General features: G+C 41.4%; 2 protein-coding genes and 1 pseudogene across 3 annotated transcripts; 2 read left to right on the forward strand and 1 right to left on the reverse strand.

Annotated features, from left to right (window-relative positions):
- Window positions 1–2844: 2844 nt before the first annotated feature.
- Window positions 2845–4902, forward strand: LOC145490198 (dopamine receptor 1-like). The gene has a single exon (XM_081469319.1). The coding sequence runs from the start codon at window positions 3124–3126 to the stop codon at window positions 4270–4272; it is 1149 nt and encodes a 382-aa protein (XP_081325445.1). The 5' UTR covers window positions 2845–3123; the 3' UTR covers window positions 4273–4902.
- A 274-nt stretch (window positions 4903–5176) lies between these two features.
- Window positions 5177–13941, forward strand: LOC145490217 (uncharacterized; annotated as a pseudogene). The gene is made up of 6 exons (XR_014049676.1): window positions 5177–5587; window positions 10643–10716; window positions 10888–11117; window positions 11862–12012; window positions 12180–12384; window positions 12656–13941. The product of XR_014049676.1 is annotated as an uncharacterized LOC145490217 (transcript).
- A 2996-nt stretch (window positions 13942–16937) lies between these two features.
- On the reverse strand, window positions 16938–18718 carry LOC145490172 (histamine H2 receptor-like). Its single transcript, XM_081469286.1, has one exon. The coding sequence runs from the start codon at window positions 18471–18473 to the stop codon at window positions 17190–17192; it is 1284 nt and encodes a 427-aa protein (XP_081325412.1). The 5' UTR covers window positions 18474–18718; the 3' UTR covers window positions 16938–17189.
- Window positions 18719–19885: the final 1167 nt, after the last annotated feature.

Here is a 19885-nt window from a genome sequence, read left to right on the forward strand (position 1 = left end):
GTTGTTGAGAGAGAAGGGTCCATTGGATTTTTGTCCTGTAGCCCTTTACCCTGATCTGAGACTTATAATACGATTTCTATATGATAGTGATGAATTTCTCTGGAGTGGCTACAGAATTTGTCTGTGGCGGCCGGTTCAAAAACAATTCCAGAAAGCTGCTTATTGAAGCTGACGCCAATGATTACTCTCCGCTGCTGTCTGTGCAAGATGATTCCTCATCTTGTGCAAATCAGTTTCAGACATACCACCTTCATCTACGTCTTCCGCGATGGTCAAACGATCATATGATTTAGTACTGACTGATATCAGTTCATCATTACAGTTGAGTTCATAGCCTCAAAAACAACATAGCAAAACAAACTTGATGAACTGAAAAATATATTCAGACTGTATAAAGATGAAAAGGAGTCGAGTCTAATAAGCATAAGCTAGTGCTCAGTACTTTGGCAAATGTTTGATTCGTTGTCATCGCAGTATCCTCGTTTCAGCGCAACCGAACATTCCAGAACATGTGTATTTAACAAAGTATTTTTTATGAAAATCAACGAGAAAAACTCTAAAAGTCCCAATGGCAGCATGATTCTTTCTCGTGGCTTCAGGCAATTTTCAATACGTTTAAATACTTAAGTGTTCTTAAAATTGTTGGAGCTTTGGTGACAACAGGCTGTAATTTACATCTTATTGCGAGTCTGTATATAATACAGTAAAACCCGCGTGTAAGAACCTAGGTTTTTTTCGAGTTAGCCACCATGGGTTCTTATATAAATGGTGTTTACTGTAAAATTAGGCTACCTAGTATCTTAATCACTATCAGGTTCTTAATTTTTGTAGAAAAAAAAAACCCAACTTGTTCTCATGGATGTGGCCTTTATATTGAATCATTCACGTACAGTATTGGCGTCTTATAACACTGCCAGTGTTCTGGCTAGTTTTTGTTACCTTTTTTATTACTGCATGTTATGTACTCTATTATATTTGAAAAAACTCTATATTTTGAAAAGAAGAACCTGTATTGAGATTTTAGCCTAGAATGGTTCTTATGTGAATGTCTGCTGCAAGGGGCTAGGTCACGCAATTTTAGGCAATTTCAGCACTGATAAAATGGCCATAGAATTAACTGAAATATCACAAAAACGGCTCAAAATTATAGAAGATCTCAAACAAAACACAGGAAAGCCAAGAAGGGGCATGGATGGACAAAACTGGAGAGGATTAAAATGGGTTGTATTTGGGTAAATGTGAAAAACGTCGGCCCACCTTTTTACAAATTCATATCAGTTTATATCAAAATGTCATTTACACAGCTGGAAAATCATTCTCTTTTGTAATAGTTTCTTTGTTATATAGAAATATGGGCCCTAAAAATTAAACTTGAAAACTGAGCCGGATTCGTTTAAAAATAGCTATCAGTAATGCTTTGTCTCTGTTTGTTATTTGTGGAGTCATGTTTACCCAAGACGAGTTTGAGACCTGTTGTTATTGGAATTGAAATCAGTGGCGGATCTAGGGGAGAGGCGCGGGGGTTCGGCCCTCCCCCTTATTTTGGGTAAAAAAACAAAAGATCACAGAAGGATGAAAAGCCGGCAGGGCAAGAAAAAAATACACCCCCCCCCCTCTCCTCTTAGCTCAAGGTCTGGATCCGTCACTGGGAATTGCGAAGATCATAAATACCCCAAAGAAAGTTATAGTTCTGAAGTTGTTAACTTTTAGGGTGGGGTGATCTAACAGGCAGATGTACATTTAGTCAAAAGCAGGTCGCTTTTCCTTCATTAACATTCAATGGATCAGTAATAATAATGCAGTTATTTTAGCCCTTTCCAAGACCCCTAGAACACTCAATTTTCTTGATCCACGTTTAAAACGTGTGTTTTCTGGATCATGCCTGGCTCAGACGATGATTTTCTTAAGCGACGTCAAAGCTTTGTGAAAATGATTCGGTTCTTACTAGTTTCTTTTACGATAGGTCCGCACTGCGTCATGAGAGTCTTTGGCGGCTTTCTTATTTTTATCACAGTTTCAATTCCGACAACAACCAGTATCGGGTATTTTGATGATAAACACACGAGAAAAAATACCCTTGCAATACCGTTAATTAACAGTCAGAGCATTAGAGACAAATCATTACTAACAGCCAACTTAAAACACTGAGACCTATCTTTTCTTTCTGCATGGCAACAGAAGTAAAACGCTTCCTTAAAAATTACTTCCGAATTGAATACCGAACGCTTGCAATATTTGCTTCACAAGGCAGATTCCGATATACCTGCCGATATAAGTTCTTGGAAGAAAATAACTCTTCGATCGACAGTGCGCTTATCAGCGAAAATTATCGGTAATGTAAATCCGTCACGTTTACGTATTCTTGTTATATCTAAATAAAAAAAATAATAATAATTAGGTGAACTAGACTAATACATCCTTTCGACCAGAGCACAAACAACTTTGTGGGCTGTTATTAAATAAACTTGATCTAGAATTGTTTTGCGTATAAAAGTTGCTAAATGAAGCTTGCATGGGTTAAGAATTTCAACAATTTGATGAAATCCTAAGGCTGAAGGTTTTACCCCTGGGTGTCATGCAAACTTTCGAAATTTTCCTTCAGTTTCAAACTGTTGTAAATAGAGACACTCAGTTAGAGTAAATGGGTATCAATGTGAAAATTTTCACAGATAATATAGCCAGCGTATGGAAGATGTTTCGAATACCGGAAGAATAAAATAAATAGCCAAAATACTTAACGTTACTCCTTGTTTAAACGGAACGTTTTATTCACTTTAGAAACGCGTCAAAATCTGAGAAAACTTCGAGTTCTTAAACTCAACCAAGTAATAACGATGAGGTCAGTAGTGTAAAAATGAAGGCACTGTTTATGTTGTGTTTCAGATCACGACTTCACATGATTGATCGAATGCGATATTGATTTGTCATGGAAGTGAACAGATTAGACGTACGGAAGACGTAATAGGCTCAGTTTGTCGATTGGTGCGGTCAGTAAAGTGATCGCTTTTTAGCTCTTATTCCCGCCAAGAAACAGACCAGGGGACCAGGGGAGTTTGCAGTAAGGACCAACAACAAGGAACAAGAGAATAAGGAACCAGGAACAGTTGCGAAGACGGACGAGAGATGAGTAACGCGTCGGCACCAAATACGAGCGACGTTGTTGACGATGAACCACATTATTCTTTCTCAGCTGCCTTCAAGTATCCTGTCTCAACATGTTACATAATAATCATTGCAGTGGCAATCATTGGAAACTTAATCGTTTGTTGTACAATCCTGGTTGGCAGAAACCTTCGAAACAACCCAACAACCCTCTTTCTTCTGTCGTTGGCATTCTCGGATTTAGTGACGGCCACGGTCGCTGCGCCGCTTGACCTAGATATATTTTTTCTACGAGGGGTCTGGCTGCATGGAGAAATGATGTGCGAAACCTGGGGTACTGTTTTTTTGATTGCTGTACCCACCTCGATTTTGACCCTTTTGGCTGTTAGCGTGGATCGTTACAAGAGCCTCAGCGATCCACTCAATAGGTTTCGTCGAACGAGGTTCATGACTCGAAAAAAAGCTTTAATAGTTATTTTCTTCATATGGGCTTACAGCGTTGTGTTTGCGTCACTTCCCCTCATGGGCTGGCGAACTCACCCAGGCGAATCAGTTATCTTTGCAGGCATTTGTTGGTTTCCTTACACAAGAGTTTACACTACGCTGACATGTTTTCTAAACTTTACGTTGCCGTTACTCATCACCTGCGGAATTTACACGACGATTTATCACATTGCGCAGAACCGAAGCAAAAGCGTCACCGCCATTCGACGATGCGAGTGCGGGAAACTTACATTTTCACAAGAAGCCAATCGTTATTTAGGAAACCTTAAAGCAGCAAAGACTATCTCAATGTTTGTTGGGGTGTTTTTTTTCTGCTGGGTCCCGTGTTCCTCGTATATAATTACCATCAGCTTATGTAAATCGTGCAGTGACATAATACCACTTGAAGCTTATCCCTTCATGCTGATGTTGGGTTACCTGAACTCGGCCCTAAATCCTTTTCTTTTCGCGTTCCGAAGCAAGAACTTTAAAGACATTTACTCCAAGATGAAGACTTCTGTCGTTCCCAAGATACTGCCAAAAAAGAAGTCTCGCAGGGCTTCTACAATATCACAACTCACTTTCACATCTGAGATTCCAGATACAATGGACGATGGCATTTGGCTTCAATCAATAAAGCTCCAGCAGCCGGGTGAATTAGCCAGTGTCCAAGATGTGAGGCTGTAGAACAGTAAAAAAAGATCCAGTTGATTTCTTCACCGTCGCACGCATTATTGACTGTAAATATTTCCCAATAAAAAGTCCAATATTCCGTAGTAAGAAACTGAGACATTGAACAACTTAAGTGTCTCACTCTTTCAATTAGACTAGAAACTTCTCAAACTCATTAACAATTCATCAAGTTTAAACAAAGGAAATCATGACCGTGACAATGTTTGGATGTCTGATCTTAATTAGCATAGATTTTGATGATTTCATTTCTCCGTTTTCCCCTTGGTTTTGGTTTCGATTGAGAAGAAGTATCAAACATGAAAGACAGTGTTGGAGCACATTTTTCAAACACCTCGAGGTACGTCAAAAATACTCCGCTACCCGTCGTATTTTCAACTCTCTTCTCGGTGTTTGGGAATGTGTTCAAACACTGTCTTTCGTGTTTGATATATTATTTCAATCTCGGTCTTAATCGTCTTAATCTATCTGTGTACTGCCGGTGGAAAGTACAAATGGAAATGATATGGTAATTAGAATTTTAAGCATGACCTTTCCATCTCATTTTTCTTTTCAATATCAGTTAAAACTGAGGCTATACATATTAAAACAATACGTTTGTCTAAAAATGACTCTAGAGGGATTTTTAGCCTGCAGTCAGGCGTTTTCGGTCCGTGGGTTATTCGTCCATTCAATTTTCGTTTAAAATCAAAAATTGAAAATTGATGTCAATTTTTGATTTTCATGATTTTTTATCATAAAAAATAAGATAGTGCCAAATTGAAAATGTCTGACTATTTTCCTTCCGGTAGAACATTGAAACAGAATTTATATTTTTATTTTGGTCCTGTCAACAATGAAGAGAAAAATGGAACTAAGTGGCAATTTTGTTTCTCCGACAATGTTGCAGTCTGTGGCATGGCTTAGTTGTTCTGTTTTCGATGGAAGTCTAAAAATGGAAAATGGAAAACTGAAAATTGAAATCAATTTTCAATTCTTGTTTTTGGGCAAAGACGTTTCGCACTCCAAGCGACAAAAGTACCCCAGGGGGAGCTGGGAGAGGGAACACCGTCCTGTTCCCCAGTCCCTAGCGGCCTTGTGTCTGCCATCTTGAATGCCGGAAAGACCCTGGGAAAGAGTTTTCAGGAAGGAAGCGGCAAATTTAACAGTCTTGAGCAGTCTTCACCACTATGGACGACGTAAGCGTCGAGTACGTAAAAGATCTTGTTGTGACTCAGCGGAAAACACACTCTAAAGTCAGTTCGTTGCTAAAAGAAGCGTATCCTGATAGGAGAGGACTCAGTTTGAGGTCAGTTCGAAGGTTTTGTTTAAAGAATGGTGTCACGGTACGTCCAGCGTGACACATCATATGCGGGCATGCGCGCCCCATGCATCATGTAATCTCTTGTCGGGCCAAGCACATGGCGATTAAAATAAGACTTTAAGCAAGTCTATATTCGTGTCTACGTTCCATTCTACTGCATGGTGTCAGAAGCGGGATCCTGAGAAGATACTGGATCCTCCAGGTGAAGCATTTCAAGCATTCGAACACAAATTCATTCACGCGCAAGTTGTAGAGCACATCAATTACTTCGAGCATTCAAAACAACATGGCCGATCGATTCAAACCACCAGCTATGGACTGAACCACTCCAGGAGACATTCACAAGCGTTTCAAACTCTTCCAACAGAAGTGCGAACTTATCTTCGCGGGGCCACTCGATAAAGTCGAAGAGGCGAAAAAGGTGAGACTGCTGCTGTTATGGATTGGCGACAAAGGCCTCGAAATCTACAACACGACCACATGGGCCAGCGAAGGCGACGACCTCAAGATCAGTCCAGTTATGGCGGCACTAGAGGCTTATACAAAGCCCCAAAGTAATGAAATCCTCGCTAGATACCAACTTCGATGTCTAAAGCAGGGAGATAGACCACTTGAGGAATTCGTAACCGAAGCGCGACTATTAATAGAAGATGGTGGATACGATCCCGCCGCTAAAGAAAATACCCTCAGAGATACGCTGGTATTTGGCGTGGCGTCCGATAAAGTACGCAAAGACGCGATAGCACTTGGTAACGGGCTAACCTTGAAGCAAGTCTACGACCTGGTGAAAGTCGAGGAAAGCACTAAAGCACAAATGAAGATAATTTCCAAAGGTGACGAGAAATCTGATCTTCTCACACAGTTCAAAGAGAATCTGCATATTCGACTAAAAAACACCCACCGGGACAAAGCTTCACACACCAAACTTCCTACGGCGACCAAAACCAAAGAGATCATACCGGAAGAAAACCTCGCCGACTTCAATTCAAGTCGAAAGGCTGCTTCAGATGTGGAAACACCCATGATAAATCAGCGAATTGTCCCGCCAAGAATGCAAAATGCAAGCACTGTGGCAAGACTGGCCATTACGCGAGAGTGTGCATGCAAAAACGCCTTCAAAAGGTTCACCAGATCGTGAGTAGCCCAGAGTACCAGGGCCAGGACATCCACCTAGAGAATGAGTACCCCTTTGAGGATGATTATGAGTACGCTCTCGAAGAAGAATCAGAAGAAGAAACAAGCGACACGGAACCCACTACTGTATTTCTTGGAACTCTTACTTCAACAAAGCACCAGCAAACCCAAGAGATTTCACTAAACGCCCTCGACAGCCACCCAGACAAAATCTTTGCCAAGGTCAAGATTAATGAAGTCCATGACATGAGCCTGAAAGTAGATACGGGAGCAGATGCCTGCGTCATCACCTCCGCAGACCTACAGCACTTCCCATTCCCGATTACTATCCTTCCATGCAGCAATGTCCTTAGAGGATATGGAGGCTCTGAAATAGAAAACCTTGGTGTTGCCACCTTAAAGGTCTCCTTTAAGGACAAGTCAGCCAATATCAAATTCAACATCGTGGAAGTCACAGGAAGCCCATCTATGCTGGGGTGCCGACAATGCCAGGATCTGGGAATAATATCAACAAATTTAGATGAAGTTAACACCATTCCCCCAACCAAGACAGAAGCTGAGGCACAACGTGGTCAGCTATCCGAGCCCACTGTTATGGAAGAATACCAAGATTGCTTCGACAAGCTAGGCTGTTTTCCGGGAGAGAAGTATCACATTCAGCTAATTGACCACCCTGTCCCAGTCATCCATCCGCCACGCACCGTTCAAGTACACATACTTCCCTTATACAAGGAGGAACTTGATAAAATGATCGTGGACGATGTCATCACAGCCGTGACCGAGCCAACCGACTGGGTAAACTCAATCGTATGTAACATCAGAGAAACTCCTGAGGGCAAAAAGAAGATCAGACTCTGCCTTGATCCTAAGGACCTCAACAAGAGCATACGTCGAGAGCACTATTACACCCGTACCATCGATGAGCTCCTACCGCAGCTGCATGGAAAGAAATTCTTCTCTGTTGTTGACACTAAGAAAGGTTATTGGCACGTAGCCTTGGACCACGAGTCAAGCCTGCTGTGCACCTTTAATACTCCCTTCGGACGGTACCGTTTTAAACGATTACCCTTCGGGGTCAAACTCTCCCAAGACATCTTTCAACGCAAACTCGATGAGGTTTACAAGGGGCATCCTCAATGTAATGGGGATTGCTGATGACATCGTGGTATGCGGCGCAACCCAATCAGAGCACGACCAAGCCTTCTGTGAAATGCTCAAGGCCACTCGCAAGCACAATGTCAGCCTAAACTCCGAAAAGCTGCAGTTCAAGCAGGCACAAGTCGACTTCTACGGGCACATTCTGATAGAGAATGGAATCCAACCAGCGGAGAAACTTGAAGCAATTCACAACATGAAGAGCCCATCAAACATGGGGGAGCTTCAGACTATCCTGGGCATGGTAACTTACCTGAACCGCTTCTCGACAAAGCTAGCGGACCTAACATCGCCACTAAGAGAGCTAACCAAGAAGAACGTCCATTTTAGCTGGGAGCCCCACCACCAGAAGGCACTCGATAGGATTAAGCAAGAACTCTGCACGTCCAAACTCATTTCCTATTACGACCCAGATCCGAGTACACCCACAATCCTTCAGTGTGACGCAAGCAAAACAGGCATTGGGGCCTGGCTAAGACAGTCAGACTCTCAAGGAAATGAACACATTGTTGCCATGGCGTCCCGGTCACTCACCGACGCAGAGTCCAGATATTCTAATATTGAGCACGAGTGTCTGGCAGTCACATATGGCCTGGAGAAGTTCGAGTACTACCTGCTCGGTCGAAACGTGACAGTTGAAACTGATCACTCCCCCTTGGCACAAATTTTCAAGAAAAACATCAATGAGGCTCCAGGCCGGCTGCAGAGGCTACTTCTTAGATGCCTGCGATTTGATATCAATGTCCAGTACAAGCCGGGGAGATCCACCCCAGTTGCCGACGCCCTGTCACGAGTATGTCACACGAGAGCAACACATGGCACTGAGACTACGACTAAGGACACCGCATCACAGCGTAACATCCACTTCATATCCACCCCCATTGACCTAACAGCAGTAAAGTCCTCTACAGTACAAGATCCTACCATGAATCTACTGAAGAATACCATCTACAATGGCTGGCCTCCCTACAGAAAACAATGCCCGCAAGAACTATGGGAGTTTTGGAACTTCCGATGCGACCTCACTTTAGAGGACGGCCTAGTACTAAAAGGTAGCAGGATCGTCGTACCAGCCTCCATGAGAAACCAAGTTCTCCAAGCGATCCACCTGGGACATCAAGGAGAGAACAAATGCATCCTCCGAGCTAGAGAATCAGTGTTCTGGCCCGGTATCTCCGCTGACATCAGGCAGATGGTAAAGGACTGCGACCTGTGTAACAAACACAAGCCAGCTCAGCCCAGACTACCCATTTTGCAGCCAGACCTTCCAACCCGACCATGGGAGAAGCTCGGCACGGACATCTTTGAATTTAACAAGGAGAAGTACCTTATGGTCGTCGATTATTACTCAAGATTCCCTGTGATAAGACTCCTCAACGACATGACCAGCCACACCGTGTGCAACCACTTCATAAGCATCCTTGCAGAATATGGCCTACCAGCCACTATCATTGCCGACTTCGGATCTCAGTTCATCAGCGAAAGATTCAAAACCAAATGCGAACAAAGTGGCATCACACTACACTGTAGTTCCCCATACCACCACCAAGCCAACAGCCTGGCAGAGAGGGCAATTGGAACCTGCAAGTCACTGTTAAGAAAAGCACTAGAGGAGAAGGAATGCCCTTACACAGCCTTATGGATGTATCGCACGACTCCCCTTAGTGACCAGATGCCATCACCTCACGAGTTGCTGTTTGGACGTAAACCCCAAACGACACTCCCAAGCAGCAGAAGCGCACTGAAGTCCAAACACCCGAATGATGACCTCCACCATGAAGCTAACCAGAAATGCCAAGAGAGGCAAGCAGTATTCTATGACAGGAAGGCTGGTAGCGACAAGAAGGCCCTTAACAACCGAGAACCAGTGTTCGTCTGGAACACCTTGAAGAATACCTGGCAGCCAGGAACTGTGCTAAATAGGCCACAGCCAATGGAGCGCCCCTGAACCTACACAGTGGACATTCAAGGGAAGATCTACCAGAGAACAAGAGAGCACCTGAGACCAAGGAGCCAGAGTGAAATCCCCCCCTCAGCTGGCAGTAACACTCCGCCTATCGGTACAGTGACTCCAGTAGATGACTTCAAAGATGCACACATACCCAATGACAAGGCGACCAGACCACCTCCGTTGTCAGAAGCCAGTCCTCAAGACAGTACACCGACACCAGATCAGTCACTGTCTCTCCAACTACCGTACAGCAAGAGGCAAATTGATCTCGAGCCAGCAGGTGCTGTTGTAACCAGTGAAGGAACCTGTTATCACCCAAAGAGCCAAGTTACAAGGACTGGACGCATCACCCGCGTCCCAACCAAGTTCAAAGATTAAATAGGGACAAACAAAAAACTCTTTTATTGACATTGGGTTCCTATTTACCCCCATGAAACTGTTTTTAGTTCCTGTTGCCGTTTGATAGACGTTTGATTAATTTGTCCCAACCAAGTTCAAAGATTAAATAGGGACAAACAAAAAACTCTTTTATTGACGTTGGGTTCCTATTTATACCCATGAAACTGTTCTTAGTTCCTGTTGTCGTTTGATAGACGTTTGATTAATTTGATTAGCATTGATTATCATGTCCCCTTTTATTATCTGCATGTAACTAGGACCTCTTTTTCAAAAAGAGGGGGATGTCACGGTACGTCCAGCGTGACACATCATATGCGGGCATGCGCACCCCATGCATCATGTAATCTCTTGTCGGGCCAAGCACATGGCGATTAAAATAAGACTTTAAGCAAATCTATATTCGTGTCTACGTTCCATTCTACTGCAAATGGGATACACGCGCAAAATCGCCTGTCAAATGATAAATTGGAACAGTGCAACCAAGGAAGTTGTTGCTCGGGTTGGTATCCATGAACTGTTTGTGTTGTTTGTAAAAACCTACCGTTTTATTTGCTACTCAAAAAGTCAAACGTTGGTTATTTTCTGGAAGATGTAAATACTCACCTGGCAGACTGATGTACCACCCATAGGATACATACATTATTAAATCATTGATGTATTATTATTCAAGGTTGGACCCACATGGGGTAGAAAAATGGTGAAAGGATATGTGGCCAGTTGTCGTATAACAGCGGGTGACAAGCGCATTGGAAGAGCTTTGTCAGTTGTGTCTCGTCTGTACCAAGTCCAGAGGAATTCCAACACTGCCAGGCAAACCAATCCCTTTCCTTACCATGCTGACTATTTTGGTCACAAGTTGCACATGGACCAAAATGAGAAACTGACAATGTATGGTTTAACTGAGGTCAGTGCATGTGATGGCTATAGTGGAAAGATTGTGGCTTTTGCAACAATGCCAGTGAAGAACAATGATTGATCTATGAGCACATCTACCTCACTGCTTTTGTCATGTAAATGTACCTAGTTAGCATCAGAACAACTTGTTTTACACAACAAAAGCAGTGAGGTCTGTATCAAAACAAGGTCAACTCTAGCCTCGCTGCCATACAAAGGCCAGGTCACTGAGCAGACAACTGTAAAATGGTCTTTTGTTTAAAATTGTAATTCTATTACTAAGGGTAAGAATTGTTTTTGCAGTTGTCATCATGAATATTACATGACAGTAACTTGTTGACTAGAAGTATCACATAAATTCTCAGTCACTTACCTTGCAAAATGTACCTACCTCTTCTCAATCAGAAGTGCTCAAAAGTTGTAGCCTAAGCCGGAGTAGTTAAAACAAAAAACTTTTTTTTTCAAAGTTTAGGTCTCTAGTAAGGAAACAAGCACTTCTCTATTTGTTGCACGAAAATCCTTGCATCACTACTGTCCAATTTATATAAAATATCTGATTCCCCCCCCCCCCCCAATAACCTCTGACAAATATTAATAGCAAGGTTAATATTGGTATATTGGTGACTGTAAACAGCCAGGCAAAAATGGACACACTGAGGAAAGATCAACAAACCAGTCATTCAAAACTGATTTCTTTTTATGCCTGAGTCAAGATTAACTATCACGCTTTATGTTTGCTTCTTTTTTTTGAAGAACTGCTGTCATCCAGCATGGCGTTTGGGACCAACTAAGAGTGGACCATGGGACAGAGTTCTATCTCTCCTTATTTGTACAAGAAAAATTGATGCCTTATAGGACCAATACAAGAAGAGTGCCTTTCATTCAAACAACACCCAAGCAGGTGTATGCATAGTCAACATACGTAACTGTCTGTCACTTGACAGACTCAATTTTTACTTTCTTGATTAACATTTTTTTTGTCAAAACTTCATGTGGTTTGTGCAGCAGTGTACCAGTAAGTGATGCCTTCTGTTAACCGCATATGTTTTCTTTTTTTTTCATTTCAAGAATCATCCTGCGGAGAGAAAATGGGTAGAGTTTAACACACGTGTCAACTATCCTATAAAACGAGTTCTAAATGCCATGGTGAATGAAGACCTCATAAATATGGATGATGACATGAACAAGTTCTGTGTGTCATGGTTTACCTCCAGGACAGCAGACATTGGAATCAAACAAGTGATTTCCAGTTGGAACAACCATCCTATCCCTGGTAAGTGTTTGTTGTGATGGTTTGGTGTTCAAACCAAGGGAGTGGAAAGTCAATACATCCCAGTTTTGGTAGACTACCAATCTAGGTATTCCCCTCCCCCACCCCACACCCCTCATATACACAAAATTGTATATGAACAAATTTCCACTTAAGCATCAGGAAAGGAAGAATTTAAGTCATATTACTGACTAATTCAAGTTTTAAAAGTTGTACTGCATTACCAGTATTAACTAGATTATGTTTCTTTTTGTGCTTGCCTTTATTCTTACAGGGAAGGGAGTTCCAGACAAGAGAATGGAGGAAAATAAAAAGACATTTATTCTTCCATCTATAGACATGCTTCCCACCAGTGAAGAAGCTGTACTTGCTTATGAAAGGGAAGATGGTCACCTTAGTCTCCCAGAAGTGTTTGGCACAGATCTCCTTTCTGGGAACCAACAGCTCCAGAACTTGCGTTTTGATAACTTTAATGCTGCTTATCCTAGTTTTGATGTCATTTTCCATTGCCTTGTGAATGGTAATCATTACCCTTTTAAAGAGGGTCTACAGTATTTCATTGACCTAACAACAACATTAAATCCTAACTGACTGTTACAACTACCATAATGATATCAATATAAATGTTTATTTTTATGAACATTCAATACTCATCACATCAGTAGAAAAGTAACACAACTATGTAGAACCAGCTGATGTTGACTTTTGACACAATTCATGTCTTCCTGTGAAATATTAATATTTACTTACATTAAAATGTGAAATAATTACTACAGTGGTAAAATACTTAAAGTGACTGTGAAGAAAGCCATCCATAGGCAACTGATCATGAATAAAATGTTACAATTTTTAACACTGTTTCTACTTTAACAATATCAACCTGAATAAAACAACATCTACATTTATACAGGGGCACATGAAATAATTTATCTTGAAACAGCAAGACTGAAAACAGCTACAATTCTGAATGAAATACAAGTGCACTGAAAAGCCAGTAAATTCAACACTGGACTTTGTTTTCTTTTTTCTTTTAATTACTGGAATTATTTTCATCACACTTGATCAATCCCCTTACCCCAACTAAAAACTCATCTATGCCTTTAAATTGAAATGTAGAGGCATATCCTCTAGGTTCATTGCAATGTGGACACTTCTTACTTAGACCATCAGCTCCATCAAACCAAGCATTACCACATTCCTCACAACCAAGCAAGGTATTGCAACATTTTGTTGCAATTACTGGTGGCGTCATAGGTGTTGCATGACATATTTTGCATAAGAATGCGTCTCTTAAAAGTATGACAACTCCAAGCGGCAAGGATAAAGTTTGGTTTACTTTCAATATGTCACAAACCATTGATTTGACTTCATTGCTTTGAGAATTTACCATGTGAATATCTCCATGATTAACACCTCTAGACCTCTTAGGAGTAAAGTCCTCATCACTATCATCAGAAATGTCATAATATGAAATGGGAGTTGCCTTTGCCTTTGACTTGGCTGATCTCTTTAAAGAAGCCCAGGTGTTGCTAACGACCCTGACAGCATAAATTTTTCTGCTTCCACATTTCCAAAAGGTCAAACCTGCAAAAAAACATCTCAAGTTACGTAAACAGCTGTAACCAAGGCTTAATACAAGGAAGACATCTCACTATACTTATGTTCAGTGTATGCCCATCACTTGCCAGAGATTCTCATTCTATCATTAAAATGAAATATTTCTGTTCTGTATACAAGGCAAACAGGTGGTCACCCCTTGCTCACCTACTTTACTTTCATTACACATTTTATTTCATATCCAATGATAATGCATGTATAGAGATTTAAGACTTCATGTGCTATATAAATCTAAGTTTAGCATTTGCAAAACAATGCAAAAATTAACAGTGACCTTTAGTACCTTTGTTATCCATTATCTTCAGACCATTGCTAGTCACCAACTCCAGAGAGGGATCATTGAAGGAATCCCTTGCCTTGGACAGAACATAGTGAACATTAGCTGTATCTTCACTAATGTTAATGTATGTCTGCCCCAGCTCTTGGAAAGATGGGGGTCCCTTCTCATTCTTCTGGGTCATTTCTGCATGTATAATTTTCGCAATGGCACCACCTTTCCGTTTATTTCCACCAAATGGTGCTGGCCTTGAAGAGCTGCCAGGAGTGCCCCCATATGTGAATACTTGGCTAAGATGCCCAGAGTGCTGCTCTGCAATTTGTGGGACATTTGAAGAGGCCTGCACATCCTCTCCCATAACTTGAGGGGATGTCCATCATCCAGGTGCAGCACATTAAATCGTCCAGACTCATTTGGCCAAAATGACATGTCACCAAATTCTTCTTTTAAATAAAGTGAATTTGCTTCTACCTATCAAAAAGTTCTTTATTTACTGCTTGCATTCCTAAACTTAATACCCTTTATTTGTTGGCCATTTCATTGTATATTGTGCTTACTTTATTCCATGCAAACTTTGGCAGAGTTCACATACATAGTATTTAATATCAGAGTGTACATCACAGACACTGGTTATCTACTCTTGTAATCAGAATGCTCAGAAAAAATTAAATCATCTTGAAATGAAGTACCTTCAAGCAGGCATTATAATAAATACTGGACTCCCATTTAGTACTCCTTTTACTGCTACTTCAGTCCATAGACAATTAAATTATGGTATTTATTCATTCATGCATTCATTTATTTATTCATGGGCACTGTCCAGCTACGATTGTAAAGCATGCTGGGTACGCCAGTCATCTGACCCATACGAACTCTGAACTGCTTTCGCTCTCAATAGAAACTATCGTTCCTTTCATTCACACATCTCTGCACGGACTTTAAGCTCAAAGTTAAGATTTATACTGTAATAGTTAAGACTTGAACGCTACCAATGCACATGCACATTGCGGCTTGAAGCCGGGACACTGCAAAATCATGAGGTACGAAATTATGCATTTACTTGCCTGAAACGCTCGAGAAAGTCTGGATACCGATAAGTCAGACGCTGCGATGCGAAGTCGAAGATTCTTTCCCTCGCGTGAAAGGTTCAGTATCTTGCTGCTTGCCATAACGATAAACTCACAACCACAGAAAACGCGCCAAGCATTCCACCAGAACTAAGGGCTCGAAACGTTACGCCAAGGCTGCGAGGGACTGAGGAACAGGACGAAGCGTTTCCTCCCCCAGCTCCCCCTGGGGTACTTTTGTCACTTAGAGTGCGCAACGTCTTTGCCCAAAATTGATTTCAATTTTCCATTTTCCATTTTTAGACTTCCATCGAAAACAGAACAACTAAGCCATGCCACAGACTGCAACATTGTCGGAGAAACAAAATTGCCGCATAGTTCCATTTTTCTCTTCATCTCTGACAGGACTAAAATAAAAATATAAATTCTGTTTCAATGTTCTACCGGAAGGAAAATAGTCAAACATTTTCAATTTGGCACTATCTTATTTTTTATGATAAAAAATCATGAAAATCAAAAATTGACATCAATTTTCAATTTTTGATTTTAAACGAAAATTGAATGGACGAATGACCCACGGACCGTTTTCAGTGTGTTCACGAGTTATCGGTATTAGCTCGCGATCGAGTAGATTCGCCGTCTTGTTGACTCAGGGAAAGTGGGCGAGACACTTCTACTGCCTGGGACGCCTTTCTGTCTCTCCGCAAGCCTCCTCCAACTTTGAATCCAAGATGGCGTTTGCTTGATCAAAATGCGCTCGCTCGCCAAAATACGCCTGCATTGCATCGCGAATTGCAGGCTAATCCTTCGTCCTCTCTTAATGATTTAAGTAATGACCCAACTTTGAGCTGTTGTGTTGGTAACTTTCTTATTGGTTCTCGAACTCGGATTATTTTACCTAATCGTGCCTTTCCTGTTACGCTTCGGCGGCATATCTGGCACGCTTGGTAAAGCCATGATTAAAGTGAAGTATGATCATCGCAGTAAATTTTCCAATTTAAGCAACTGGAAAGAAGAAGCCTGAAAAAAAATCAGGGCTTCAACGGGATTCGAACCCGTGACCTCCGCGATACCGGTGCGATGCTCTACCAACTGGTAAGGTAAGGTAAGGTAAGGTAATTTATTTTACGTCAAGAACACGGGGAGTGGTTGCCCAAGTCTCCCGAGCCAGGGGCTCATGATAAAAGTGTTTGACATACATGTTAAAAAAAAGATTTAAAAAGCCACACATTGGGAGCGAGGTCAATTAATTGAGTTCATACTTCACTTTCATCTACTACCGCAGTTCAAATATGAATTATTTCATATATACTTTACATCATTTCACTCACGGGAAGATATGAACTCAATTAATTGACCTCGCTCCCAATGTGTGGCTTCATAGCTCAGTTGGTAGAGCATCGCACCGGTATCGCGGAGGTCACGGGTTCGAATCCGGTTGAAGCCCTGATTTTTTTTTTTTCAGGCTTCTTCTTTCCAGCTGCTTAAATTGGAAAATTTACTGCGATGATCATACTTCACTTTCATCTACTACCGCAGTTCAAATATGAATTATTTCATATATACTTTAAAGCCATGATTGGTATTTTGGCGAGACGTAGCCGGGCAAAAAGACCCATGGCGAGACCAAACGCGCTTCATATACCGCCGAAGCATGATAAAAAAAGTACGATTAGGTATTTACCGTACCCAAATTTGGCTAAGTGAACACGATATCATAACCATATCAGGTCAGTGACTTGATATCGCAGGATATCAAGAGAGTAGACACGGCTTCTGATTGGCTAATAACGAATTTGGGTACGGTAAACAGCGAATAGTAATGAGGGGCCAAATAATATATTCACTCACTCAATCATCTTCCTGCCCTTGGGCACATAAGGCCATAATATGATAATAATATAAACCCTGGCCAAACGATCGCAATTCTTCAACGTAACATGTCGCAACAGTGTTGGGTGCAACATGTTGCGCGCGTTTGGCCACATCGTTGCGACACGTTGCGACATATTGGGTGTTGTTAGTTCAAGTTTGAAAATAGGAGATTCCCGTTTGGCTTTTATCGACTGCAGACGAACAACCTTGTTGTCATTGTTTTCTGGAATCTCAGAGCAACTAGTGCTCTGGGAAAAGGTTGAACGCCGGCGTAACGATGGATTCGTTTGGAGCGAAAAGCGAAACAGCTTGGCATACACAGCTTTAAAGCGCCTATTTCGGAAGGCGAACAGAAAGGGATTTAGCGCCGAGTTAAGGTAGCCGAGCATCAACAACACTACGTAAACTTTGAAAGGAAATTCTTCCCAATTATCGCCGTCAAGATTCGCGGCGATGCTGAAAATAGAATACGGTATCCAGCAGATGAAGAAGGCCATCACAAACATTGCAGTCGTTTTGGCCGCTTTGAGGTTTTTCAAATACCGCCTGTTATCTTCTTTGGAAGGCTTTTTCATCGGAAAACCACTTGTGTTGGTGAACTTGTGATGCTTGCGAGCAATGAGATATATCAGGATGTAAAATACGCACGTGATTAACAACGGAAAAATCCAATTTAAGGCGGTAGTGACCGTCGTGTATTCCTTGGCGAGCGGTAACATACAGCTGCCCTTGTATATTGGCTCTTCACCTTTTTCTAACCATCCCATGCCAAGAAAGGCCCAGAAGATACTGTAAAGCCAGAGAATTAAGATCACGATTAACGCCCTGTTGGGAGTCAAGAACTCCGAACGCCGAAACCGACCAAGAGGATCGCTGAGGGTCTTGTAGCGATCCACGCTGATGGCCAAAAGGGTCAAAATCGAGGTGGGCACAGCGATGAGGTACACCATAGTCCACGTAATGCACATCGCTTTTCCGTGTTTCCAAACCCCATTCAGAAAAAGTCCCTCTATGTCAAATGGAACGGCCAGCGTGACGGTGAGAAGATCTGAGACAGCCAAAGACAAAAGCAGCAGGTTTGTTGGATTGTGGCGGAGGTTTCTATTGGCAAGTATAGCGTAACAAACCAAAAGGTTTCCAACGATTGCTACTGCTACGATCAATATGTAACAAGTGGCGACTGGATACACGAAGGTGGGCTCGAAACCGAACAAGGGTTCTTCCTCAATAGAGTGATTTGCGGTGGTGTTGTTCATCTTGTTATTCCGGGGCTGTTCCGCCTTCCAAACTTCCCTTTGACCTTTCAAGGAAAGAAACACCTCTGCTTTCCGGTGTTCCAGAGAATCTCGCTTGGTTTCAGCGTTTGTCAATTAAGCTGTACCTCGCACTGCAAGTTGTAAAGTGATAATGGGTGATTGAACAACAGCAACAACAAGTTTTCTTCTGCACTCACGCTTTCTCGTATTTGTATAATGATTGAAATGAATTAAAAATACAAGGGGCGCCAACTAACTGGGAAACATAATATCAGTAATATTAGCTTGGATGACTTGGGCTTAATTTAACACCAGGCACTTCAATTTTTGGCGGTTTTTTATCATCCTCAATATCACTATGTAAAATGAATCACTGCGGTTGTTTTTTCAAGCAAAAATGCAACTCCAGGGAGGTTTATTTCTCTTGTAGAATGGTTTTAATTTTACTTTCAAGTACCTATGGAGGTAAATACGTGTGATTTAGAATGGTTAGAAGTAGAGCACGAAGAATTTTTTTTAGAGCACAATTAGCATAAGAAAGATCTTAAACTAATATCAAAACAACACCTTCTTCTCAAGGTGAATGGTAGCAACGTGTCACGTGACAAAGGGGATATTTGGATAAGAGATATTTGGATTGGGTGAAATGTGTCACATGATAGTCACATGATAAGATGACGCGAAAAAATAGAACTTGTCTTTAAATCTCCCTTTGTATTGGTAGACTTTGTGCTACTCAGTTCGTCACAAAAGCTATTTTTAAACTATATTTTTCCCAAGGTAAGAGGTGCTTTTAAATGTAATGTTAGCATCCGGGAGCCATATCGACAAAAACAAAGTTAAAAATACTTTGTTTTGTTTTTTGTGTTTTTTTTTATGATTGAAAACGAAAGAGAGAAGAGATAAACAGCTTGATCCACTTCTTGGATAAATGCTATCTAAATGCATTTCTACTGTGATGCTAAGTAATTTTGTTTTATTCGGTGCGCAAATGAGACAAACGTTTCTGATTACATATGATTTATCTAAGACTTTCTTTAACAAAGGGAAGAAAATTGCGATGGAGAAAACATGTTGATGCGAAAGCGAGAAAAAAGGAAGTAGAACTACGGACTCCTCAAGATATGTGTGTATTGTAATCTTTACCCGACGGTACGTTGTATTTGACGTTGAAACTCAGAAGATTTATTACCGAAATGATTAACAATGAGGATATAATGGGAAAAATCCCCCTGCTAAACCAATTATGTGTGAACCACCACACAGTGGTAACACAGGTATTCCGTATAACAACCAACAACTGAATGAATATTTTCTTTGTAACGGACCAGTCAAACAAGCGAAGATCTGAAAAACTACATGAAGATCGTCAAGATTTTTATCAATCTCTTCTGACCGTTCAACTTAACGTT

The sequence above is a fragment of the Orbicella franksi genome, chromosome 1 (genome assembly GCF_964199315.1).
Source record: "Orbicella franksi chromosome 1, jaOrbFran1.1, whole genome shotgun sequence".
NCBI classification, from domain to species: domain Eukaryota; kingdom Metazoa; phylum Cnidaria; class Anthozoa; order Scleractinia; family Merulinidae; genus Orbicella; species Orbicella franksi.